This window comes from Salmo trutta, chromosome 6, assembly GCF_901001165.1.
Source record: "Salmo trutta chromosome 6, fSalTru1.1, whole genome shotgun sequence".
In the NCBI taxonomy this organism is placed as follows: domain Eukaryota; kingdom Metazoa; phylum Chordata; class Actinopteri; order Salmoniformes; family Salmonidae; genus Salmo; species Salmo trutta.
Window position 1 is genome coordinate 6,346,587 of NC_042962.1, and position 26,352 is coordinate 6,372,938.

The window sequence follows — 26,352 nt, forward strand, 5'->3', positions numbered from 1 at the left end:
ACAGCTTACAGACGGTAGGCAATTAAGGTCACAGTTATGAAAACTTAGGACACTAAAGAGGCCTTTCTACTGACTCTGAAAAAGGTGTGTTTGCTAGGGATGGGGGAAAAGTGACACCAATCAGGCCCCTGAGGACTGGAATAGCCTAGGCCTGGGCTACATGGAGGGGATTATTGGGTAGTTTGGTTCATCAGGCTGATCCCCAGTCTTCATGGAGGAGATTACTGAGTAGTTTGGTTCATCAGGCTGACCCCCAGTCTTCATGGAGGAGATTACTGAGTAGTTTGGTTCATCAGGCTGACCCCCAGTCTTCGCTTGAAGTTATTGAGGGATGATGATGATTTGGCAATGTGAAGATAATAATTCCAGAGTATGGTACCTCTGTATCTGATAGAGTATTGACGATGTGATGTGTGGCAGTGGGGAGGGTGACGGTTATGACAGCGTATTGTGTTATATAGAGGATGTAGCCCACAACCATTGATCTAGGAACACAAGCATTGATGTTTGCCCTACCCCGATTCATTCCCTAACCATTGTGCTAAAAACAACACAACTGACCCCAGACCAGTTCTTAAAGGGTAGGAAGCATGAGTTTTTACTCACCAAATAACAACACAGTGTAGTCAAAGAATTAGTGACTTATTTGTAGTCATGATCTGGTTACCTATAACAACAAACATAGTTATGTTTTTGTGTTATTACATATTTATTAACTTATTTCCAGATATTTTCTAAATTACCCACAATGCACTATTTCTCAAGGTCATATAGAGAATCTACTCTGTGATACCAAATTCGTATGATAGCTCGGTAGCTATGTCAAGCTGGCTAACGTTAGCATCCTCATGCTCGTCATGGACTTTGTGGCTGTGTTATCTATTGGGAACCCGTAAGCACGGCAGACTTGTGCTTTCTTGCTGTGGGCTCAAAACGAGAGAGAAAATCATAGCTGTTTGTTCTAATTGTGTAGTAGCTCATCTGTTCTCTTTTTTCTTTTGTCAACTTTTCGGCATGTTCTCTGTGAATTAGGCTACGGTAGTTTTGTTTCCACCTTGGTGATGGTGCGCTAGCTGCCTGACATCTGGAATCTATCTATTTTGGATTTTAGCTAGCTATTGGATTTCCCCCACTGACTCTCCTTCAGCGCGGTGAGCGTCCCACCTCCCCTCGCTTTGGTAGCCAACTCAGCCTGCACTCTTTTTTAAAAAGTTTTACCATCAGATGGGCCTCAGCCAACCATCTGTAAGTCTCTGCTCTCTTTTTGCTTTTGATCTGCAGTTATGTTTTAGTTGTGTTAGTTGTGTTCTAGCTAGTCATCAGTAGTTGGGCTCTAGCTTGCCAACCATAACCGTGGTGATTGGCTAGGCTGGCTAGGCTAATAGCTAGTTGTCTAAATAGCTAACATTAGCTTGCTGGCTAAGATAATTGCATATAGCTAACATTCTTTGATAACTGGTTAGATGGCATTATGTTTTTCCAAAACTTTGGTTTACTTTAATATAGGCTAGTTGGCTAGAAACCTTGCATGTTGATTTGTAACAAATTCATTAAGTATTTGCTTGTAAATTGGCTGAAAGATTACATTTAAACCAATAGTCATGAGTGCAAACGATTTGGTTTAATTGGAAGTTATTCTGTTGGCGTTATAGGGAATAGGTCGGCTTGCCTGGTCCTTATTACATCACACTCCTGATTTTTTTTCAGAATTCTGATCGTTGTATACTAATGCAAATCCATATGTTACATGTGGTTACGTTTATGCTTCCTACCCGTTAAGAGTCATTCCCATAGTCTGTGTGTGCTTTTCATTGTCGTTGTGTGTTCGTCTTTCAGAGTGTCTGACTTCCTTATGGGAGATGTAGACAATGGATCACCGTTGGTGCTGAACCCCCTGACTCCGAGAAGCAGGGTAAGAAACACACACACACACTTCCCCCTACACAACAACTGTCTGTCTGGACATTATGTATGGGTTTACAGTAAAGCCAGGTGATGCACTGTCTGAAGATACCCCAGGATGGGGATGTCAAAGGTTATGCGGCTCTCAGGCAACAACATAACACTGTATGATGATTGTTTCCCGTTTGAAGTGGAGGCTACTCCTGAAATCTCTTCTAGTGATTAATTCATTACAGCGTTATTTAGTGTGTTGTTTCTTACCACAAAGGGATATATTTTTTTATTATTTGTTAGCCATGTCATATACAGGACCCTCCTGTTCCTTATTCATCACCATCACCATGCTCTGTCTGTCTGTCTTGTTCCCAGTCGTTCGAGAACCTTTCTGTGGAGTCTGGAGGCTCCGATCTAGAGAAAGATGTTCCGCCAGGTAAGATGCACTAAAACCTCCATGTCACTTTACTACTCCATCCACTTAACAACTGATAGCTCTTAACAATAGAATATGTTAGCAGTTAGCCTAGTGGTTAGAGCGTTGGACTAGTAACCGAAAGGTTGCAAGATCAAATCCCCGAGCTGACAAGATAAAAATCTGTCGTTCTGCCATTTGAACAAGAGTTAAACCACTGTTCCTAGGCCGTCATTGAAAATAAGAATTTGTCCTTAACTGACTTGCCTAGTTAGATAAAGGTAAAACAAATATATATATAATTTACTCTTTGACTGCTTGGCTTGGAAGTCCCTTATAAAATCATTGCACAATGACATAAACCAGCCCTCCCTCTGTGAATGTTTTGGATTTTGTCTGTGGTGAGGTGTCATTGTGTTGAAGAGCTATTTGTCCCGGGGTTGACAGTAAAGATATATATTCACCAGCCAGTTTATTAGGTACACCATCTAGTACCTGGTTGGACTCCCCTTTGCCCCTAGAACAGCCCGAGTTCTTCGGGACATGGATTCTAGAACAGCCCGAGTTCTTCAGGGCATGGATTCTAGAACAGCCCGAGTTCTTTGGGACATGGATTCTAGAACAGCCCGAGTTCTTCGGGACATGGATTCTGGAACAGCCCGAGTTCTTCGGGACATGGATTCTGGAACAGCCCGAGTTCTTCGGGACATGGATTCTGGAACAGCCCGAGTTCTTCGGGACATGGATTCTGGAACAGCCCGAGTTCTTCGGGACATGGATTCTGGAACAGCCCGAGTTCTTCGGGACATGGATTCCAGAACAGCCCGAGTTCTTTGGGACATGGATTCCAGAACAGCCCGAGTTCTTTGGGACATGGATTCCAGAACAGCCCGAGTTCTTTGGGACATGGATTCCAGAACAGCCCGAGTTCTTTGGGACATGGATTCCAGAACAGCCCGAGTTCTTTGGGACATGGATTCCAGAACAGCCCGAGTTCTTTGGGACATGGATTCCAGAACAGCCCGAGTTCTTTGGGACATGGATTCCAGAACAGCCCGAGTTCTTTGGGACATGGATTCCAGAACAGCCCGAGTTCTTTGGGACATGGATTCCAGAACAGCCCGAGTTCTTTGGGACATGGATTCCAGAACAGCCCGAGTTCTTTGGGACATGGATTCCAGAACAGCCCGAGTTCTTTGGGACATGGATTCCAGAACAGCCCGAGTTCTTCGGGACATGGATTCTACAAGTCGGAAACATTCCACAGGGATGTTGGTCCATGCTGACGTGTTGGCATCACGTAGTTGCTGCAGATTAGACGGCAGTACACCAGTGCCACTAGCCTGTACCGTTGACACCAGGCAGGATGGGTCCATGGACTCATGCTGCTTATGCCAAATCCCGACTATGCCATCCGCATGACGCAACAGGAACTAGGAGTCGTCGGACCAGGCAATGTTTTTCCACTTCTCGGGTTCCACTGTGTTGGTGATCGTGTTCCCACTGGAGCCGCTTCTTCTTGGTTTTAGCTGATAGGAGTGGAACACGGTATGGTCGTCTGCTGCAATAGCCCATCCTTGACAAGGATCGACGAGTTGTGGGTTCAGAGATGCCATTCTGCACACCACTTTTGTACTATTGTCTGTTTGTGGCCCTCCTGTTAGATTGCATGGTTCATGCCATTCTCGTTCGACTTCACTCATCGCATCAACCAGCTTTTTTCGCCCACAGGACTCTTGTTGGCTGGATGTTTTTTGTTGTTTGTTTGTCACACCATTCTCAGGAAACCCTAGACACTGTCGTACCTGGGACCGACGATCATACCACGCTCAAAGCTGCTTAGGTCACTTGTTTCGCCCATTCTAACATTCAATGGAACAGTTACTGAATGCCTCGATGCCTGTCTGCCGGCTTTATATACCAAGCCATGGCCACGTGACTGACTGTCTGTAGGAGTGTTCCATTTTTGTGAATGGGGTACCTAATAAACTGTCTGGTGAGTGTATGTTGGTTTCTATGGTTTCTATGGCTAGGGTAATGGTTTCTATGGTTTCTATGGCTAGGCTATTTCTATGGTTTGTACAGTTTCATCTATCACTCCAGTGTTTAATTGGTATATTGTAATTACTTTGACACCATGGGCTATTTATTGCCTTACCTCCCTTATCTTACCTCATTTGCACACACTGTATATAGACTTTTTTGTACTGTATTATTGACTGTATGTTTGTTTATTCCACGTGTAACTCTGTGTTGTTGCTGCTTTGCTTTATCTTGGCCAGGTCGCTGTTGTAAATGAGAACTTGTTCGCAACTAGCCTACCTGGTGAAATAAATAAAATAAATATGGAGTCTCTGTGGTATAGTTAGTGGGCCTATATAAGATCTCCATTCACACAGTGACTGACCTGTCGGCTTGGTCATATTAATACATACAGGAGGCAATCCCTGTTCTGTCCAGTGTACTTAGTATTACAGTGTATTAACAACACATAACCCAAGGTAAACAAATCCTGTCCAGTCTACTTAGTATTACAGTGTATTAATAACACATAACCCACGGTCAACAATCCCTGTCCAGTCTACTTAGTATTACAGTGTATTGTGTATTAATAACATGTAACTCAAGGACAACAGGGACTTTACTCTCTGTCAGATCTGACACTCACACACACACACACTCACACACACTCACACACACGTACACGCACACACACGCACACACGTGTACACACACACACACACACACACACGCACACACACACACACGTACACACAAACACACACACAGTCATACACACTTGTACACAGACACACACACACTCATACACACATACACCCACATCTGATAGAGGGATCTTGTCCATAGCTAGTTGCCAGTTAGCCGTTAGCCAGTAGGTAGCGATGCTCAGTGTCAGGCCTAGGTCAAATGACTTCTTTTTCCCCAACCCATGGCTTGTTACCGTTACCATCGCAGGTCCGTCGCTGCCGGCGAGGGCGGAGGAGGTGGATGGTGTGGACGTGGCGCTGCAGCGGAGTGAAGGCGGGGTGGAGTCGGCTCTGCTCTACACCAAGGCCTGGTCCATGTACACCAAGGAGTTACTGGCCTGGGTGGATAAACGAATCAGTATGGGTCAGTCGCTCTTTCTTTCTCCCTCCCCCCTCGTCTAACACACATAGGGTTCATACAGAGAGACACCTCATTACGGGTGAGTCGGAGCCACAGAATTAGATAGAACACTGTTATTAGATATTATACAACTAGTATTATATGGTATCTGTATGGTCTGAGCTACAGTCCTCTGACATACAGTGTTTATGCTGGGATCGGTGTATGCTGTGACACCGTTAGGGGTCTTTAAGGTTGCTAACCTTTAACTCCTTTTACCTCAACTCGGGAAGTTTTTGTCTTAGCGTTAGTCTAGCCTTAGCTTTATTAGCTTAGTTTGTGTTAGCATTAGCCTTAGCTTTATTAGCTTAGTTTGTTCTAGCATTAGCCTAGCCTTAGCTTTATTAGCTTAGTTTGTTCTAGCATTAGCTTTATTAGCTTAGTTTGTTCTAACATTAGCTTTATTAGCTTAGTTTGTTCTAGCATTAGCCTAGCCTTAGCTTTATTAGCTTAGTTTGTTCTAGCATTAGCCTAGCCTTAGCTTTATTAGGTTAGTTTGTTCTAGCATTAGCCTTAGCTTTATTAGCTAGGTTTGTTCTAGCATTAGCTTTATTAGCTTAGTTTGTTCTAGCATTAGCCTAGCCTTAGCTTTATTAGGTTAGTTTGTTCTAGCATTAGGCTACTTGTAGACAGTAATAGATAGTTTCACACCTGTGCTATTTTGCCCCAGATAAACACAAGGACAAACTTGCATGGGTTGAATATAACTCTGATAAGGGTTTGTCAATACAGTAAACTCGAAACTTACCTAAACACAGTGTAGAAGTGTGTTCAGTAATTTACCGTTAGCTCCTCTATTTGCATTAATAGGTTACTGGGCATTTGTAGTCTGTCCTGTACTTAATCACTGAATGTCATCATACTACACACAGTAGCTACTTAATCCTGCTGTATTGAACATATATGGTATCTATGGCAATCAGTGGAGGCTTCTGAGGGGAGGACGGCTCATAATAATGGCTTGGAATGGAGCGAATGGAATGACATCAAACACATGGATACCTTTCTGCCTTTTCTGCTTCAGTCATTACCATGTGCCCGTCCTCCCAAATTAAGGTGCCACCAACCTCTGATGACAACCAGGCTAGCCATTCCATTTGTTCAACACTTGCACTTTAGTGGACTGTTATGTCTTGCCTTCGGGACATGTCGTAACGTTGAGTGTCTGATTCCAGATATCGAGTGTGCAAGGAGCTACGCCAAAATGGCAGAATCAGCGAAGACAATCGCAAGTCATCAGGTGATTATGATTAAATATGTTTCTGCTCAGCTTGATATAATAACTATTCACCAGTCAACCGTTATCTCAAAAGAGGACATCTGTCATAACATAATCATTTTAAAGCATCTACACTGCCTCATTTTGAATTGTGATTTGTAACTGTAGTTGTCTTCCCATCAAAAGGAGTTCATGCCATTCCGGGACATCTACATGTCTGCGTTCAAGAACGATATTGAGTACAGCCAGCTCCTACTGCACACAGCAGCTGCCCTTCAAACCAACAAATTCATGCAGGTATAGACATCTGTCTACGTGACTTTTCTACAGTATTTCATGCTCTGATCTGCATAAACCAGACTGAGGTCGTTGATGGATATGTTAGCATTGACTCACTAGAGCGTGTGTGTGTTTTGGGGGGGGGGGGTGGTTGGTTCTCTAGCCTCTCCTCGCGCGGAAGACCGAGCTGGACAAACTGAGGAAGGAGGTCAAGGAGCAGTGGCAGAGAGAACAGAAGAAAATGGTGGGTGGAACTTCAAAAGGTCACTTTAAAAGAAATGGTGGGTGGAACTATAACACTTCAAAAGGTTGCTAAAAGGAAATGGTGGGTGGACCTTCAACATTTCAAAAGGTCACTAAAAGGAAATGGTGGGTGGAACTTCAAAAGGTCACTTTAAAAGAAAATGGTGGGTGGATTCAACACTTCAAAAGGTACATTTCGTTTCTAGTAGATTGACCATATGGTTCAAGTGAAAATAGCCTAATTAATGAAAGAAGCATCTAATCAACAATTATTTTCAATTAACTCTGCAACTCTACCAACTATTTACTTTTTTTGACAACAGCCACCTTTTCGACGTCAAAACATTGACAACAAATACATATTGACATAATGAAATAAATATATAAAGGATATTTCATGCTGAAACCCTCATATTGAACTTGCCTACTATCCAGTAACTGACCCGTATAGTGTTGAGTCATCCGCGTACATAGACACACTTTTACTCTTACTCAAAGCCAGTGGCATGTCATTAGTAAAGATTGAAAAAAGTACGGGTCCTAGACAGCTGCCCTGGGGAATTCCTGATTCTACCTGGATTATGTTGGAGAGGCTTCCATTAAAGAACCCCCTCTGTGTTCTGTTAGACAGGTAACTCTTTATCCACAATATAGCAGGGGTTGTAAAGCAATAACACATACGTTTTTACAGCAGCAGATTATGATCGATAATGTCAAAAGTCACACTGGAGTCTAACAAAACAGCCCCCACAATCTTTTTATCATCAATTTCTCTCAGCCAATCATCAGTCATTTGTGTAAGTCCTGTGCTTGTTGAATGTTCTTCCATATAACCGTGCTGAAAGTCTGTTGTCAGTTTGTACTGTAACATAGCATTGTATCTGGTCAAACACTATTGTTTCCAAAAGTTTACTAAAGGTTAGTAACATGCTGATTGGTCGGCTATTTGAGCCAGTAAAGGGGGCTTTACTATTCTTAGGCAGCGGAATGACTTTTGCTTCCTTCCAGGCCTTAGGGCACACACATTCTAGTAGGCTTAAATTGAAGATATGGCAAATAGGAGTGGCCATATCGTTTGCTATTATCCTCAGTAATTTTCCATCCAAGTTGTCAGACCCCGTTGGCTTGTCATTGTTGATAGACAACAATACTTTATTTACGTCTTCCACACTCACTTTACGGGAATTCAAAATTACAATTCTTATCTTTCATAATTTGGTCAGATATGTACCTAAAATGCTAATCTGATTCAATAAATGTTGGAGCTAAGTTGAATTATGGAGCTGAGTTTGCCTTTTTTTCAAAAAATGTAATTGAAGGTGCTCCAAAGCTTTTTACTATCATTCTTTGTCATTAATCTTTGTTTCATAGTGTCGTTTCTTCTTTTTATTTATATTCGTCACATGATTTCTCAATTTGCAGTACGTTTGCCAATCGGTTGTGCAGTCAGACTTATTTGCCATTCCTTTAGCCTCATCCCTCTCAACCATAAAATGTTTCAATTCCTCATCAATCCACAGGGATTTAACAGTTTTTACAGTCATTTACATAATGCTGCATCCTTCTCAGTAACTGGGATAAGCAATGTCATAAATGTATCAAGTGCAATGTCTGTTTACGCCTCATTACAAACCACAGACCAACAAATATTGTTTACATCAACAACATAGGAATCACTACAAACTTCTTATATGACCTCTTATACACTATAATAGGCCCAGTGTTTGGAACTTTGGTTCTTCTAGATATGGCTACTGTATTGTGACCACTACATCCAATGGATTTGGATACTGCTTTAGAGCAGATTTCTACAGCGTTAGTAAAGATGTGATCAATACATGTTGATGATTTCATTCCTGTGCTGTTTGTAACAACCCTGGTAGGTTGACTGATAACCTGAACCAGGTTACAGGCACTGGTTACAGTTTGAAGCTTTTTCTTGAGTGGGGGAGCTTGATGAGAGCCAGTCAATATTTAAATCACCCAGAAAATATACCTCTATTTCGATATCACATACATTATCAAGAATTTCACACATTATCTAGATACTGACTGTTAGCACTTGCTATAGCAGCTTCCCACAATAATCAGATTTAGGTGAGGCAGATGAATCTGTAGCCATATTACTTCAACAGTATTTAACATGAGATCCTCTAATCTTTATAGGAATGTGGTTCTGAATATAAACAGCTACACTTCCACCATTGGCATTTCTGTCTTTTCTATAAATGTTATAACCTTGTATTGATACCACTGTTTCATCAAAGGTATTGTCTACGTGAGTTTCAGAGAAAATACGAGTCATCTGTTACTAGCAAGTTATTAACTTCATGAACCTTGTTTCTTAAGCTACATATGTTAATGTTGGCTTTTTTTTTTGCATTTTTCTGGGATGCTTGCTTGTTTTCGTTGCTTTACTGGGAAGCTTAGCAGAAGTGGATATTCTCATGTTATTTATGTTAGTACCGGCCAGGAGAGCTGCACACAGTGTCATTGGCTTTGAGACTCTGATTGGTTAACGATGATCCAATCGCTGATGCCTTTGTTTTGTACAACACCCCTCATTTTGACTTCATCACAAACGACTTCAATGATGTCAGTCTCAGACTTAGGTATGTAGCTAACATAGAGCAGTGGAAGAATTCAGTTTGAGTCGTCAGGCAAATATTAAACACCAATGCTATTCACTAAGTTGATGGTTTATATTTAGGATAATGTTTTACAGTTTTGTCATTGTATTTTTTTTATTTAGAAAATCTTCTTATTCTTATGTTTTACACATGATAAGGCCACATAGAGGGCCAGAGATTATTTCAGACACTTGAGATAATCTGAAGTACTTAAAAGGGCCACTAGATGTCTTGTGAGAATTTACATAAAATCTTTGAAAGATACCAACATTCTTGTAGTTTACTGGTAAACTTAGGTTTCCAGTAATATCCACTCCTTATCAGTGATAGCTCTTCATCTGGAAGGCTGCACAGTTTAACACCTCTGCACAATGGAGCTCAGGATGTGAGTGAGTGAGTGAGTGAGTGAGTGAGTGAGTGAGTGAGTCTGGGCTGGCTAATGTACAGTTCCAGTCATATGTTTGGACACATACTCATTCAAGGGTTTTTATTTATTTTTACTATTTTCTACATTGTAGAATAATAGTGTAGACATCAAACCTATGAAATAACACACATGGAATCATGGAGTAACCAAAAAAGTGTTAAAAAAAACATTCTAAGTAACCAAGCTTTGCCTTGATGACAGGTTTGCACATTCTCTCAAGCTTCATGAGGAATGGTTTTCTAACAGTCTTGAAGGAGTTCCCACATATGCTGAGCACGCGTTGGCTGCTTTTCCTTCACTCTGCAGTCCTACTCATGCCAAACCATCTCAATTGGGTTGAGGTCGGGTGATTGTGGAGGCCAGGCAGCCCTCCATCACTCCCCTTCTTGGTCAAATAGCCCTTACACAGGCTGGAGGTATGTTTTGGGTCATTGTCCTGTTGAAAATCAAATGATAGTCCCACTAAACATAAACCAGATGGGATGGTGTATCACTGCAGAATGCAGTGGTAGTCATGCTGTTTAAGTGTGCCTTGAATTCTAAATAAATCACTGTCAGTGTCACCAGCAAAGCACCCCCACACCATCACAACTCCTCCTCCATGCTTCACGGTGGGAACCACATATACGGAGATCATCCATTCACCTACTCTGCGTCTCACAAAGACACAGCGTTTGGAACCAAAATCTCAAATTTGGACTCATCAGACCAAAGGACAGATTTCTACCAGTCTAATGTCCATTGCTTGTGTTTCTTAGCCCAAGCAAGTCTCTTCTTCTTATTGGTGTACATTAGTTGTGCTTTCTTTGCACCAAGTCAACCATGAAGGTCTAATTCATGCCGTCTCCTCTGAACAGTTGATGTTGAGATGTGTCTGTTACTTGAACTCTGTGAAGCATTTATTTTGGCTGCAATTTCTGAGGCTGGTAACGCTAATGAACTTATCCTCTGCAGCAGAGGTAACTCTGGGTCTTCTTTTCCTGTGGCGGTCCTCATGAGAGCCAGTTTCATCATAGCGCTTGATGGGTTTTGTGGCTGCCCTTTTCTGGATTAGCTGACCTTCATGCCTTGAGGTAATGATGGACTGTCGTTTATCTTTGCTTATTTGAGCTGTTTTTGCCATAATATGAACTTGGTCTTTTACCAAATAGGGCTATCTTCTGTATACCACCCCTACCTTGTCACAACATAAACTGATTTTAAGAAGGAAAGAAATTCCACAAATTAACTTATAACAAGGCACACCTGTTAATTTAAATATATTCCAGGTGACTACCTCATGAAGCTGGTTGAGAGATTGACAAGAGTGCAAAGCTTTCATCAAGGCAAAGGGTGGCTACTTTGAAGAATCTGAAATATAAAATCTATTTTTACGTGTTTAAGACTTTTTTTGGTTACTACATGATTCCATATGTGTTATTTCATAGTGTTGATGTCGTCACTATTATTCTACAATGTTGTAAATAGTAAAAATAAAGAAAAACCGTTGAGTAGGTGTGTCCAAACTTTTGACTGGTACTGTATGTCTCTCAGGATAGTTTCTGTGTGTTTCCTCTAGATTGGTACTGTATGTCTCTCAGGATAGTTTCTGTGTGTTTCCTCTAGATTGGTACTGTATGTCTCTCAGGATAGTTTCCGTGTTTTTCTTTTGCAGTGTGAGAGAAAATTGAAGTTGAACAATGATTAGGACTGATTCAGCACATGTTTGTCAGTGGGTTTTGAGTTTCAAGTTTTATTAGTTGTATGTACAGGGTACGCATGGCGTTCACCGCCCAACGAAATGCTCAATTGCAGTCGACTAGAAGCTATACTGCGTATGTCAGAATTGACATTTTGTAGCAGGTTAGGATAACTTATACAGCAGGTTAAGGTTAGGAAAAGGGTTAGGGTTAGCTAAAATGTCAATTTGACATCTGTATCCCATCTAGACATGACTGTTAGTGTGTTTGTTTGCCTTGTGTTTCTCTTGTGTTAATGCTGTGTGTGTTTTCAGCATGAAACGGATAGTGCCCTGAGGAAGGCCCATGTTCTGCAGGCCCAGAGACAGGAGGAGTATGAGAAGGCCCGGGTGTCCACCAGCCGAGTAGAGGAGGAGCAGCTGGGATCAGCCAAGCTGGAGAAGAGACGCAGGCTGGAGGAGGAGGCTCTGCAGAAGGTAAGACATCGTCCCTGAGGCCCATAGCTCGTCTATTTCATTACATTACATTATAGTCATTTAGCAGACGCTCTTATCCAGAGCGACTTACAGTAATTAGTGCAATACGTTTTTTTGTACTGGCCCATAGCTCGTCCGTGAGGCCCATAGCTCGTCCGTGAGGCCCATAGCTCGTCCGTGAGGCCCATAGCTCGTCCGTGAGGCCCATAGCTCGTCCGTGAGGCCCATAGCTCGTCCGTGAGGCCCATAGCTCGTCCGTGAGGCCCATAGCTCGTCCGTGGGGCCCATAGCTCGTCCGTGAGGTCCATACATCCTCCCTGAAACCCATAGCGTAGCCCAAGAGGCCTTAGTTACTCACTGAGGCCTATAGCTTGTCCCTGAGGTTTAAATCTTACCTATGAGGCCCAAAACTAATCACCGAGACCTAGTCTTCACTCAGATACACAATCAAACAACAGTTAATAACTTCTTAGCAACTAACCCTAAACTGCTAAATTAGAATCCACATTCACATACTGAAGATGTTACCATTTTGATCAGTGGATTGTAGTTGTGACATGTTACCCCCCCCCCCTCCCTGCCTTGTTCCGTAGGCGGATGAGGCCAGAGACCACTGCAAGGCCTGTCTGACAGACGTAGGGGTGAAGAGAGTGGACCTGGCCAACACAAAGAGTGAGATCCTCACCCAGTTACGAAAGCTGGTCTTCCAGTGTGACCTCACTCTGAAAGCGGTATGTTGAGGAATACAGTATCCAAATATTTTCAGAAATGTAGTAGAATTGTGGACTGTATAGAGACGATTTAACTTCTGAGCTTATTTGACTATAAAGCAAGTGTGTCACTGGTCCCTCAACGTTTTTTGTCAAGGTAGTTCCTAGATTTCCAATGGCCGTCTTTTAAACATGGTGTCTAGTTATTCTATTTCCATGGGTGCTGTATCTCAGGGGCTGTCTTGTGTCTGTCTGACTCCCCAGATGACTGTGAACTGGTTCCAACTGCAGCAGGCCCAGGTTGTGTCTCTGCCTGTCAATCACCAGTCTCTGTGTGAGAGCTCCAAGCTGTACGAACCGGGTCAACAATACATCGACTTCGTCAGGAGTCTTCCTGCCCATTTGGACAGACCCAGGGTGCAGTCCTACTCCTTCGATGTTACCGTCTCGCACTGTAACAATGCAGGGTGAGGGGGAACACTGGATGGATGCTGTGATTTTGATTATCCTACTACTGCGGCTTCAATTTATTTACACCTGAATAGCCTAACAAACATGTGATGCGTCATCGTACCTAAGAGTCATTATCAAAACAAATGAGTGAGTTATTCTCTGTGGGAGAGTAGGGACATTTTAACAGAGAGCTACTGCTTTAGATGGGAAAATGCTCGGAGAGAATAGTACTATATTTAGAGATTTGCTGAGAAGGAGTGACTGGGAGAGAGGGATTGTGTTAGCGGAGGGAGGGAAGGAGGGAGGGAGGGAGGGAGAGATTGTGTTAGAGAGGGTAACGCTATTGAGTTTAGCCTGCAGGTCTTCCTGAGGAAATGACTGGTCATGGGGGAAAGAGAGGGAGAGAGAAAGAGGGGGTGGGTATAAGTGGAGAACTCTGGTTTTATATTTCTGTTTAGGCCATTTCTTCTGACTGAAACTCAAATCAAAGTTGTTAAGCTCTTTTGGTGATGCCACAGATATAAAATAGGCCCAAGATGGCCGTTCTTAACTCCACCTATTTTAGCCCTTACTTTCATGAGTGGTCGTCATAGACTCTGGTGTCGTGGTGTACTAGTGACAAAGACAGTGGATGACAGAGATGCTTTGTTCTTGGTTGGTTTACCTCTCCTCCCAATCCTTCCCCCTGATCAGAAGCAGCGACAGGGAGGGGTAAGCAGAGGGTAAATATAGACCTATATCCTATAGACGGCCCATATGCACGTCCTTATAGCAGGGCCCATTGATTAGTATTACATCCTTTGATTATCAGTAGGCCATTATTAATTTCCACATGTATGGCAATGGACATGTTGATTGGGCTGTTCATTTCAGGTTTGTATTGCTGTTAATGGGATTAATCAATTTGCTCTTTCAGCTACGGAATTGGGCAATCATGTATGTAAATGCCATGGATCCATCCATGTGAGCTCATGTTGATTGATTACAGTACCCTCACCAGACACTAGATATCCTCTCTATGTTTAAAGCCTATGATGTGAGACGTCAGGTTAACTCTTCTCTCCCTCCTTCCAGGTTTCCTCTCGCCAAGCGGTCGTTGAGCAGCACCCGCTGCAGTACCCACAGTTCCCACGGTAACCTGTCTCAGATGTCCGCCACCTCTGGAGACTTCCTGGGGACCGACGAGGTGGACAGCCCGTTCCACACGCGGCCCACCAACAGCAGCACCGACATCCAAGGTAGCCTAGTTTTGTGACGAGGGTGACCTGGTCGTTTACAGAGAAATACATAGGGGTTTCTGATGACGGTTGATTCTGTAATTCAGGTTAAAAGGGAAATCCTCAGCAATCCATTTAGATCACAATAGACTACAGCTAATTATTTCCTTGAAACACATTGAGTAAGCAACATGGCATTCTACTTTCCTTATGCATGCAGATGTGTTTTAGTCTTGTCTAACAGCTCTAGATGGTATCTGTTGATCTGACAAATGCTCGGTTCTCAGGGGCTGATAACTTTGTTTTTCATAGAGGTGAAAAGGCTACGGTGTGTGTGTGTGTGTGTGTGTGTGTGTGTGTGTGTGTGTGTGTGTGTGTGTGTGTGGAAGCATCCAGATTGATCCAGTGCTTTGAGATTCATCCCTGTCCCCATATTACTGTATGTCATTCAGGGAAACAGACATACCCTCACACTCATCCCAGCTCTTTCACATCAGCATATAAATTTATTTTTTTTTTTTACAAAAATGAACTTGTCAATTTGTCACTTTTCCCCGAGGTTGGAGTAATACCATGTTAAACAATTTAAGACATTGGCTCGTATCTAAGATGTAGATTTAGAGAAGATGAAGAATTTTTCACTTCTCTTATTGATTTTCCAAAACCCCAAAACCTGGCCTAGTCTGTTTGATCTGTTTCCCAAGCATTCCCAGAGGTTTTGTGATGTTGTGCCTCTGGGTTTAGAAACTCTGTAACGAGTAGTTTTTTTTGTAGGCATAATTTCACCATGTTATAATCTGCGGAAGAGTTCAATTACTATCTCAGTTTGGTAATCTCTGTCTATTTCATATCCAGGTCGTCAAAGGCATTGAAAAGAAAATCACATTTTGAATGTTAAATTCATGCTTTCATAATCAACCCATTCATGATAAATCATTGTTGTTTGTATTGATTTGATGTGTAAAGAGGTCTTTGGAATGATATTGTTATTTTGTGATTCTCAAGTGTTTCAATGTGAACCACTTGATACTAAATGAATGTGCTCCTCTTTCCCACATGACCCACTCATTATGCTATCTAGGAAACAATTAGCTATCTCGTCCAGTCTATGGTTACTTTGGTTGGTTACTGAATTTCTATGACAGAATTTGCATAAAATGAATTACTAGTCTATTTTTTTCAAATGTTTTGATTTAAATATGAAATAAACATTCATTAAAAACTCAAACAAATCCAAGTTCAGTATTCTACCATTGGATTAGATCAGTACTTATACATGTGTCTTCTGACAGTAACACTTCTGACAGTAACAAATTACATGACTTTTCCCTTTTGTTTGTTCCAGCTCTGAGGTTCCAGGGCCCGTTCCGAGCCTGGGGAACGGGTAGTCAGGGCAGGGAGATGTGCAGTGACTCAGAGAGCACCGGAGGCAGCAGTGAGTCCCGATCCATGGACTCTCCCACCGCCAGCCCAGGTAAGGCCTTGTCTACCCACCCTTCCTAGCCCAGGGCCCAATCTCCACACAACCTACACTACACTAGTCTGTGCAGGCCAGTCAAGTTCTTCCACACAGATCTCAACAAATAATTTCCGTATGGACCTCGCTTTGTGTCATGATGAAACAGGAAAGAGCCTTCCCTAAACTGTTGCCACAAAGTTTGAAGCACAGAATCGTCTAGAATGTCTTTGTATGTTGTAGCGTTAAGATTTCCCTTCACTGGAATTAAGGGGCCGAGCCCGAACCATGAAAAACAGCCCCAGACCATTATTCCTCCTCCACCAAACATACCTGGGGCAGGTAGCACCCTCTAGACATGGCACAGACAGACAGCAGGATAGCAGCCACCCTCCTAGATGTGACACAGACAGACAGACACAGCAGGATAGCAGACAGACAGACAGCAGACAGCCTCCTAGATGTGACGCAGGCAGGCAGGCAGGCAGGCAGGATAGCAGCCACCCTCCTAGACGTCAGACAGACAGACACCCTCCTAGACGTGACACAGACAGACAGACAGACAGACAGACAGACAGACAGACAGACAGACAGACAGACACCCTCCTAGACGTGACACAGACAGACAGACAGACAGACAGACAGACAGACAGACAGACAGACAGACAGACAGACAGACAGACACCCTCCTAGACGTGACACAGACAGACAGACATTTGGATAGCAGGATCATGCCTGAGTCCTGATGGTGTGTCTATAATACCCCTGAAGGACATCTGAACTACAGGCAGGTTTAACGGTGACATTCTCTGGAGTTTTGTGTTCTTCTGGTCGGTGTTTAACCATGTGTTGTATTCTGTGGATTATGTAACATGCTGATTCCTGTTGTTTTGGTTTTCATTGCGTGTTATGATAGGTTTCCTTTAAATGACTTATAGTGTTACCGTTACTCTCATGTTGTTATCATACACAACAACAGAGTGAGATGTTTTAATTAACTAGTTACAATTAACTTAATTGGATTAATCAATCTGACTCATTAGAACCTTTGAACTCATACAAATCTAGAATGATTGGAATGAGTGTTTGCAATCTAACCAGTCAGTTAATTCCTTCATTCCCAAAGAGCCCCAATGTCTAGAGAAATGTGCCCTGTCACTGAGATGGGTCTCTTGTCCAGGTCATTATCAGAACAATAAGGGAATCAAGCAGAGGCATTGATCAGTGAATGGAGGTATGAATTGCCCAGAACGTCTTGTGAGTGGTCCCTTGCTGGTCCACTGACCACTTGCCATTGGTGGGCCCAGGGGTGCCACGCCCCTCAGTCTCAATCATGTCTTATAATAAGTGGACTCTTTGTCAGTCACTCAGTTCATAACAATCAAGGCTTGAAGCTATGGCTAGAAAGGAGCAGACACTGAGAGAACCTCCCAAACCAGGGATCTAGTACTATTACTAGACCAGGCCTCAGTTAGACAGGCCACGGTAGTAGTGAGTAGCTAGACAGTACTATTGATAAGATACTATGAGGATCTTTTGTGTGTTCACTGCCTCCTGCTCAGGTGACTTCAACAGGAGATTACGCAGAAGCCCGTCCACGGGGACCATGTCGTCAGCTGATGACCTGGATGAGAGAGAGCCACCCTCGTTGTCAGACAACGGTGAGTCAGATAGTTCATTCATTTGATATGGCGCTATATGTTTGCTTTGGAAAAGTATGTTGTCACACTTTTCATGTCAATAAAGTTTTGGGAATTTTAAATTTGAGTTCAGAGAAGGTGTGTGTGTGTGTGTGTGTGTGTGTGTGTGTGTGTGTGTGTGTGTGTGTGTGTGTGGTAAAACTGTTGGTATATTGTAACAGTTCAGAATGTGTAATAGCAGTCTAGTGGAGAGGTAATCTCTTCAGCGGCAATACAAAAGTAGCCTGGCGGCTAGAGCATCAGACCAGTAACCTAAATATTGCTATTTAGAATCCCAGAGCCGACAAGGTGAAAGAGAACTGTCTATGTGCCCTTGAGCTAGGCACTTAACCCTAATTGCTCCAGGGTTTCCATTGATAATGTCTGACTCTGGCTGTGACCCCAGTCCCAGGGGGTGTTGGTATATGTTTAAAAATATATATATAGAAAAAAGATAAATAGCACCCAAGAAAAGTATCATTATAAGTACACTGACTGAGAAAAACACGGTTTGGAATAACAGCAGAACATACACATGACCAAAGTATGTGGACACCTGCTCGTCAAACATCTCATTCCAAAATCATGTTCATTAATATGGAGTTGGTCCCCCCTTTTACTGCTATAACAGCCTCCACTCTTCTGGGAAGGCTTTCCACTAGATGTTGGAACATTTTTGCGGGGACTTACTTCCATTCAACCACAAGAATATTAGTGAGGTTGGGCACTGATGTTGGGCGATTAGGCCTGGCTCGGGGTCGGTGTTCCAATTCATCCCAAAGGAGTTTGGAGTTGAGGTCAGGGCTCTGTGCAGGCCAGTCAAGTTCTTCCACACACCGATCTCGACAAACCATTTCTATATGGACCTTGCTTTGTGCTCGGGAGCATTGTCATGCTGAAACAGGAAAGGGCCTTCCCCAAACTGTTGCCATAAAGTTGGAAGCACAGAATGGTCTAGAATGTCATTGTATGCTGTAGCGTTAAGATTTCCCTTTACTGGAACTACGGCGGTCCAGCTTTACACCACTCCAGCCAACGCTTGGCATTGCGCATGGTGATCTTAGGCTTGTGTGCGGCTGCTCGGCCATGGAAACCCATTTCATGAAGCTCAGGGCAAACAGTTCTTGTGCTGACGTTGCTTCCAGAGGCAGTTTGGGACTCGGTAAAGAGTGTTGCAACCGAGGACAGATAATTTTACTTGCTTCAGCACTCGGCGGTCTCGTTCTGTGAGCTTTTGTGGCCTACCACTAAGCGGCTGAGCTGTTGTTGTTCCTAGACGTTTCCACTTCACAATCACAATAACTTACTGTTGATCGAGGAAGCCCTAGCAGGGCAGAAATTTGACAAACTGACTTTTTAGAAAGGTGGCATCCTATGATGGTGCCACGTTGAAAGTCACTCAGCTCTTCAGTAAGGCCCTTCTACTGCCAATGTTTGTCTATGGAGGTTGCATGGCTGTGTGCTCGATTGTATACACCTGTCAGCAACGGGTGTGGCTGAAATAGTCAAATCCACTCATTTGAAGGGTGGAAGCATACAATGACATTCTAGACCATTCTGTGCTTCCAACTTTATGGCAACAGTGTGTGTGTGTCTCTCTCTATGTATCGCCTCCCCAGGTCTGGATGAGATGGTGACAGAGACAGCCAGTTCCCCAGGTCCGTTCCATGACATCCAGATGTCCAAGGCAGCCCAGACACACAAGCTGAGGAAGCTGAGGGCCCTGTCCAAGTGCAGAGAGTGTGATAGTCTGGTGGTCTTCTATGGAGCTGAGTGTGAGGAGGTGAGTGCTCTGTCCAACACTGGTTCTTAATCTGGGCTATTATACCCGTGGAAGTACCTGGCCTAATCACAGGGGGGGATGGAAGTACCTGGCCTAATCACAGGGGGGGATGGAAGATCCTGGCCTAATCACAGGGGGGATGGAAGAACCTGGCCTAATCACAGGGGGGATGGACGATCCTGGCCTAATCACAGGGGGGAATAGGACTCACAGGAACATAGGCATAATGATCAGTTGCACATTAGGAGGCACTTCAGGTAAAGCAAAATGTGTTTGGGGGTACAGTAGGTAAATGTGTTTGGGGGTACAGTAGGTAAATCTGTTTGGGGGTACGGTAGGTAAATGTGTTTGGGGGTACGGTGGGTAAATGTGATTGGGGGTACGGTGGGTAAATGTGATTGGGGGTACAGTAGGTAAATGTGTTTGGGGGTACGGTAGGTGTAAATGTGATTGGGGTACGGTAGGTGTAAATGTGATTGGGGGTACGGTGGGTAAATGTGATTGGGGGTACGGTGGGTAAATGTGATTGGGGGTACAGTAGGTAAATGTGATTGGGGGTACGGTAGGTAAATGTGATTGGGGGTACGGTGGGTAAATGTGATTGGGGGTACGGTAGGTGTAAATGTGATTGGGGGTACGGTAGGTGTAAATGTGATTGGGGGTACGGTGGGTAAATGTGTTTGGGGGTACGGTAGGTAAATGTGTTTGGGGGTACGGTAGGTAAATGTGTTTGGGGGTACAGTGGGTAAATGTGTTTGGGGGTACAGTGGGTAAATGTGATTGGGGGTACGGTGGGTAAATGTGATTGGGGGTACAGTAGGTAAATGTGTTTGGGGGTACGGTAGGTAATTGTGTTTGGGGGTACGGTAGGTAAATGTGATTGGGGGTACGGTGGGTAAATGTGATTGGGGGTACGGTGGGTAAATGTGATTGGGGGTACGGTGGGTAAATGTGATTGGGGGTACGGTGGGTAAATGTGATTGGGGGTACGGTGGGTAAATGTGATTGGGGGTACGGTGGGTAAATGTGATTGGGGGTACAGTAGGTAAATGTGATTGGGGGTACTGTTAATAATTAAAACAGGTTAAGAAGTACTGTTCTAGTCCCAATAGGGAAGAGTCTATAGACCACAGAACACCATCATCCCCCACTGGATATTTGGGACTTTTTCTGGGAGCCTGTACTATCCTCCCACTAGAATCTTCTCTCAGCTTTGCTTATTTTACACAGTTACATTACATATTTATTAAACATTGAGATAATTTTTGGATACATTGGAACAGGACAGTGAAAGATGGTTACTTGAGGGGAAGGGTTATTATTATTATAATTAAGACGATTACTATTCAGACTTATGTATTGCTGTGGCTCTGTGAGAGCGTGGTGCTAGCAACGCCAAGGTCGTGGGTTCAATTCCCACTGTCGATAGCATACACTCACTGTACTGTCAGTCACTTTGGATAAAAGCATATGCCAGGTGGATTATATACAGTAGTATTGCTAGCTGACATGGATATTAACTATTGGACTCCTCTGCTGTTTTCCCAGTGCTTCCTGGCCTGCCATAAGAAATGTCTGGAGACTCTGGCCATCCAGTGTGGTCATAAGAAGCTACACGGTAGACTGCACCTCTTTGGTGTTGACTTCACCCAGGCAGTTAGGAACAACCCAGACGGAATCCCTTTCATAATCAGGAAGTGTACCTCTGAGATCGAGAATAGAGCGCTGGACATGAAGGTAACATAATGCTAGCGTTTTCAAGGAACATTATATAGCCAAGCTTGTTTGGTAAATCTTCTCCATTGTTTTAGAAGTCACCCACCCCTGAAGATGTTCTGTTTTTGCATGGAAATGATGCTTGTTAGGAGAATAAAATGGCCAAAATCTGAGCTGATGTGTTGTGTCTTGGTTGTCCAGGGGATCTACCGTGTGAACGGGGCCAAGTCCCGCGTGGAGAAGCTCTGTCAGGTATTTGAGAACGGCAAGGACCTCGTGGAGCTATCTGACCTGTACCCCCATGACATCAGCAACGTGCTCAAACTCTACCTGAGACAGGTGGGTCACACAGACAGACCAGACCAGACAGACAGACTTCTTCATGACAAGATAGTTGCTATCCAGAACCTTAAAGTGTTCTTCGGCTGTCCCCATAGGAGAACTCTTTGAATAACAATTTTCGGTTCTAGTTCGAACCCTTTTGGTTCTAGATAGAACCAAAAAGGGTTCTACCTGCATCCAAAAAGTTTCTCCTATGGGGACAACCGAAAAGCCCTTTTGAAACCCTTTTTTCTAAGAGTGTAATTACAGAGTACCCCAGGCAGACAGATGGCACACTAGCCCAATAATATTGACTTATCTTCCTTGTCTTCATTCATTGCTAGTTTATAGCTTCTCTCTTTGTCTCCATTCCTGTCTGTTGTATATTTGTCTTCATTCCAGTTTAAAATTAACTTCCTTGTTTATTTTCTCTCCCTGTAGCTTCCTGAGCCTCTCATCCTGTTCCGTTTCTACAATGACTTCATCGGCCTGGCCAAGGAGAGCCGGAACATCATCGTGGATGAGTTGGAAGCATCCAGGGTCAGCCCCGCCTCCATGACCCCGCCGCAGGTCAGTGTGGAGCTCAACCGGGTCCTGTTCAAGATCAAAGACCTTCTGAGACAGCTGCCGCCGGCCCACTACAAGACCCTGCACTTCCTCATCCAACACCTGCACAGGTACCGACTCTATTCAGAGAATTTAGATGAGTTGACAAGTGCTGCGCAATTCTGACTTTCATGTAAATAATGTATTGATGTCAATAGGAGACTTTGGGTTAAGTCAGTGGATCTCAAGGCAGAATACAACCCTATTAATACAGATACCCAGCTTAAAGGCCCAGTGTAGTCAAAAACGTGATTTGGGGACAAAGATCGTACTTTTTGGAGAAATGTCCTTTCGTCTGATGAAACAAAAATAGAAATGTTTGGCAATAATGACATCGTTATATTTGGAGGAAAAAGGGGGAGGCTTGCAAGCCGAAGAACACCATCCCAACCGTGAGGCACGGGGGTGGCAGCATCATGTTGTGGGGGTGCTTTGCTGCAGGAGGGACTGGTGCACTTCACAAAATAGATGGCATCATGAGGTAGGAAAATGATGTAGATATATTGAAGCAACATCTCAAGACATCAGTCAGGAAGTTAAAGCTTGGTCGCAAATGGGTCTTCCAAATGGACAATGATCAAGCATACTTCCAAAGTTGTGGTAAAATGGCTTAAGGACAACAAAGTCAAGGTATTGGAGTGGCCATCACCAAGCCCTGACCTCAATCCCATAGAAAATTTGTGGGCAGAACTGAAAAAGCATGTGCGAGCAAGGAGGCCTAGAACCCTGACTCAGTTACACCAGCTTTGTCAGGAGGAATGGGACAAAATTCACCCAATTTATTGTGGAAAGCTTGTAGAAGGCTACCCTAAACGTTTGACCCAAGTTAAACAATTTAAAGGCAATGCTACCAAATACTAATTAAGTGTATGTAAACTTCTGACCCACTGGGAATGTGATGAAAGAATTAAAAGCTGAATGTGAAATGTCAGAATAATAGTAGAGAGAATGATTTATTTCAGCTTTTATTTCTTTCATCACATTCCCAGTGGGTCAGAAGTTTACATACACTCAATTAGTATTTGGTAGCATTGCCTTGAAATTATTTAACTTGGGTCAAACGTTTCGGGTAGCCTTCCACAACCTTCCCACTATAAGTTGGGTGAATTTTGAAAGTTCTATTTTTGTTTCATCAGACCAGAGGACATTTCTCCAAAAAGTACAATCTTTGTCCCCATGTGCAGTTGCAAACCGTAGTCTGGCATTTTATGGCGGTTTTGGAGCAGTGGCTTCTTCCTTGCTGAGCGGCCTTTCAGGTTATGTCGATATAGGACTCGTTTTACTGTGGATGTAGATACTTTTGTACCTGTTTCCTCCAGCATCTTCACAACGTCCTTTGCTGTTGTTCTGGGATTGATTTGCACTTTTCGCACCAAAGTACGTTCATCTCTAGGAGACAGAACGCGTCTCCTTCCTGAGCGATATGACGGCTGCGTGGTCCCATGGTGTTTATACTTGCGTACTATTGTTTGTACAGATTGGCGTGGTACCTTCAGGCATTTGGAAATTGCTCCCAAGGAGGAACCAGACTTGTGGAGGTCTACAATGTTTTTTCTGAGGTCTTGGCTGATTTCTTTTGATTTTCCCGTGATGCCAAGCAAAGAGCCACTGAGTTTGAAAGTAGGCCTTGAAATACATCTACAGGTGCACCTCCAATTGACTCAAATGATGTCAATTAGCCTATCAGAAGCTTCTAAAGCCATGACATTTTCCAATCTGTTGAAAGGCACAGTCAACTTAGTGTATGTAATCTTCCGACCCCAGGAATTGTGATAAAGTGAATTAAAAGTGAAGTAATCTGTCTGTAAACAATTGTTGGAAAAATGACTTGTGTCATGCACAAAGTAGATGTCCTAACCAACTTGCCAAAACTATATTTTGTTAACAAGAAATTTGTGGAGTGGTTGAAAAACGAGTTTTAATGACTCCAACCTAAGTGTATGTAAACTTCTGACTTCAACTGTACACACACACAGACACACAGCTCTGGAAAGAATTAAGAGACCACTGCAAAATTATCCGTTTCTCTGGTTTTACTATTTATAGGTATGTGTTCGGGTAAAATGAACATTTTTGTTTTATTCTATAAACTACTGACAACATTTCTCCCAAATTCCAAATAAAAATATTGTCATTTAGATAACTGCATTTTTTTTGTTTTGTCAGACCTCGAATAATGCAAAGAAAGTAAGTTCATATTCATTTGTAAACAACACAATACTAATGTTTTAACTTAGGAGGAATTCAGAAATCAATATTTGGTGGAATAACCCTGATTTTCAATCACAGCTTTCATGCGTCTTGGCATGCTCTCCACCAGTCTTTCACATTGATGTTGGGTGACTTTATGCCACTCCTGGCTTTGTTTGATGGCTTGTGACCCATCCATCTTCCTCTTGATCACATTCCAGAGGTTTTCATTGGGGTTCAGGTCTGGAGATTGGGCTGGACATGACAGTGTCTTGATCTGGTGGTCGTCCATCCACACCTTGATTGACCTGGCTGTGTGGCATGGAGCATTGTCCTGCTGGAATAACCAATCCTCAGAGTTAGGCAACATTATCAGAGCAGAAGGAAGCAGGTTTTCTTCCAGATCATCACCGATCCTCCACCAAATTTCACAGTGGGTGCGAGACAGTGGCTTATAGGCCTCTCCAGGTCTTGCACCCACTGTGAAATAAGAATAGCGAGACTATATACAGGGGGTACCGGTACAGAGTCAATATGCGGGTCAGCGGTTAGTCTTGGTGATTGAGATAATATGTACATTTTTAATTAGTTTTACATTTATTTTACCTTTTATTTAACTAGGCAAGTCTTTTAAGAACAAATTCTTATTTTCAATGACGGCCTAGCAACAGTGTTCAGTGGCAGAACGACAGATTTTACCTTGTCAGCTCAGGGATTTGATCTTACAACCTTTCGGTAACAAGTCCAACGCTCTAACCACTAGGCTACCTGCCGCCTCTACGCTCTAACCACTAGGTTACCTGCTGCCTATACGCTCTAACCACTAGGCTACCTGCCGCCTATACGCTCTAACCACTAGGCTACCTGCCGCCTATACGCTCTAACCACTAGGCTACCTGCCGCCTCTACACTCTAACCACTAGGCTACCTGCCGCCTATACGCTCTAACCACTAGGCTACCTGCCGCCTCTACGCTCTAACCACTAGGCTACCTGCTGCCTCTACACTCTAACCACTAGGCTACCTGCCGCCTCTACGCTCTAACCACTAGGCTACCTGCCGCCTCTACGCTCTAACCACTAGGCTACATGTAGGTAGAGTTATTAAAAAGTGCCTATGCATAGATAATAAGAGAGTAGCAGCGGCGTGAAGTGGGGGGGCAATGCAAATAGTCCAGGTAGCCATTTGATTAGCTGTTCAGGAGTCTTATGGCTTGGAGATAGAAGCTGTTTAGAAGCCTCTTTGACCTAGACTTGGAGCTCCGGTACCACTTGCTGTGTGGTAGCAGAGGTAACAGTCTATGACTAGGGTGGCTGGAGTCTTTGACAATTTTTTAGGGCCTTCTTCATGACCGATTCTGCGCTTGGTTAACGATTGTCTCTCATGAGACACTGTAGACACGCAAGTCTATTTCATTTCCTCAAAATCCCCAGAATAAATCTAAGATCAATCTGTAATGAATTGTGATGTTGCTGCAGGGCAGGTCATGTCTGTCTGTCTATTAATTTACCTATTGTGACACACGTGAGGTTCCAAACTCCATTTTTAGACAACACTGACTTTATGACCAAAATGATCCTATTTACACTTTGTGGTCAATGTTGACACTAGAATCAAATGTTTCTGACTCATATCGATGCCACAGGCCATTTTCAGAGGGTATTCGTTACTTTTTAAAGGCATTCGCTCTTTAAAACACACATCCCACAAAGTAACAACAAAAACCTGCAACAGCAGTAACAATGAACCAGAAGTCCACCTCCTTATTTCATCCTTCCTCTTCTCTGTA

At 43.3% G+C, this 26,352-nt stretch overlaps 1 protein-coding gene across 3 annotated transcripts in view; it reads left to right on the plus strand.

Annotated features, from left to right (window-relative positions):
* LOC115195349 (rho GTPase-activating protein 29) overlaps positions 1 to 26,352 on the plus strand; it is a 73,176-nt gene that overhangs the window by 44,156 nt on the left and 2,668 nt on the right. For all 3 annotated transcript variants that reach the window (XM_029755126.1, XM_029755127.1, XM_029755128.1), the window contains 16 exons: positions 1,837 to 1,912; positions 2,272 to 2,332; positions 5,288 to 5,443; positions 6,655 to 6,719; positions 6,885 to 6,995; positions 7,141 to 7,221; positions 12,271 to 12,432; positions 13,026 to 13,163; positions 13,407 to 13,609; positions 14,670 to 14,833; positions 16,158 to 16,286; positions 17,831 to 17,929; positions 19,567 to 19,730; positions 21,279 to 21,467; positions 21,648 to 21,785; positions 22,209 to 22,444. In XM_029755126.1, coding sequence (XP_029610986.1) covers positions 1,837 to 1,912; positions 2,272 to 2,332; positions 5,288 to 5,443; positions 6,655 to 6,719; positions 6,885 to 6,995; positions 7,141 to 7,221; positions 12,271 to 12,432; positions 13,026 to 13,163; positions 13,407 to 13,609; positions 14,670 to 14,833; positions 16,158 to 16,286; positions 17,831 to 17,929; positions 19,567 to 19,730; positions 21,279 to 21,467; positions 21,648 to 21,785; positions 22,209 to 22,444 — 2,172 coding nt within the window. The remainder of the gene's footprint in view (positions 1 to 1,836; positions 1,913 to 2,271; positions 2,333 to 5,287; positions 5,444 to 6,654; positions 6,720 to 6,884; positions 6,996 to 7,140; positions 7,222 to 12,270; positions 12,433 to 13,025; positions 13,164 to 13,406; positions 13,610 to 14,669; positions 14,834 to 16,157; positions 16,287 to 17,830; positions 17,930 to 19,566; positions 19,731 to 21,278; positions 21,468 to 21,647; positions 21,786 to 22,208; positions 22,445 to 26,352) is intronic.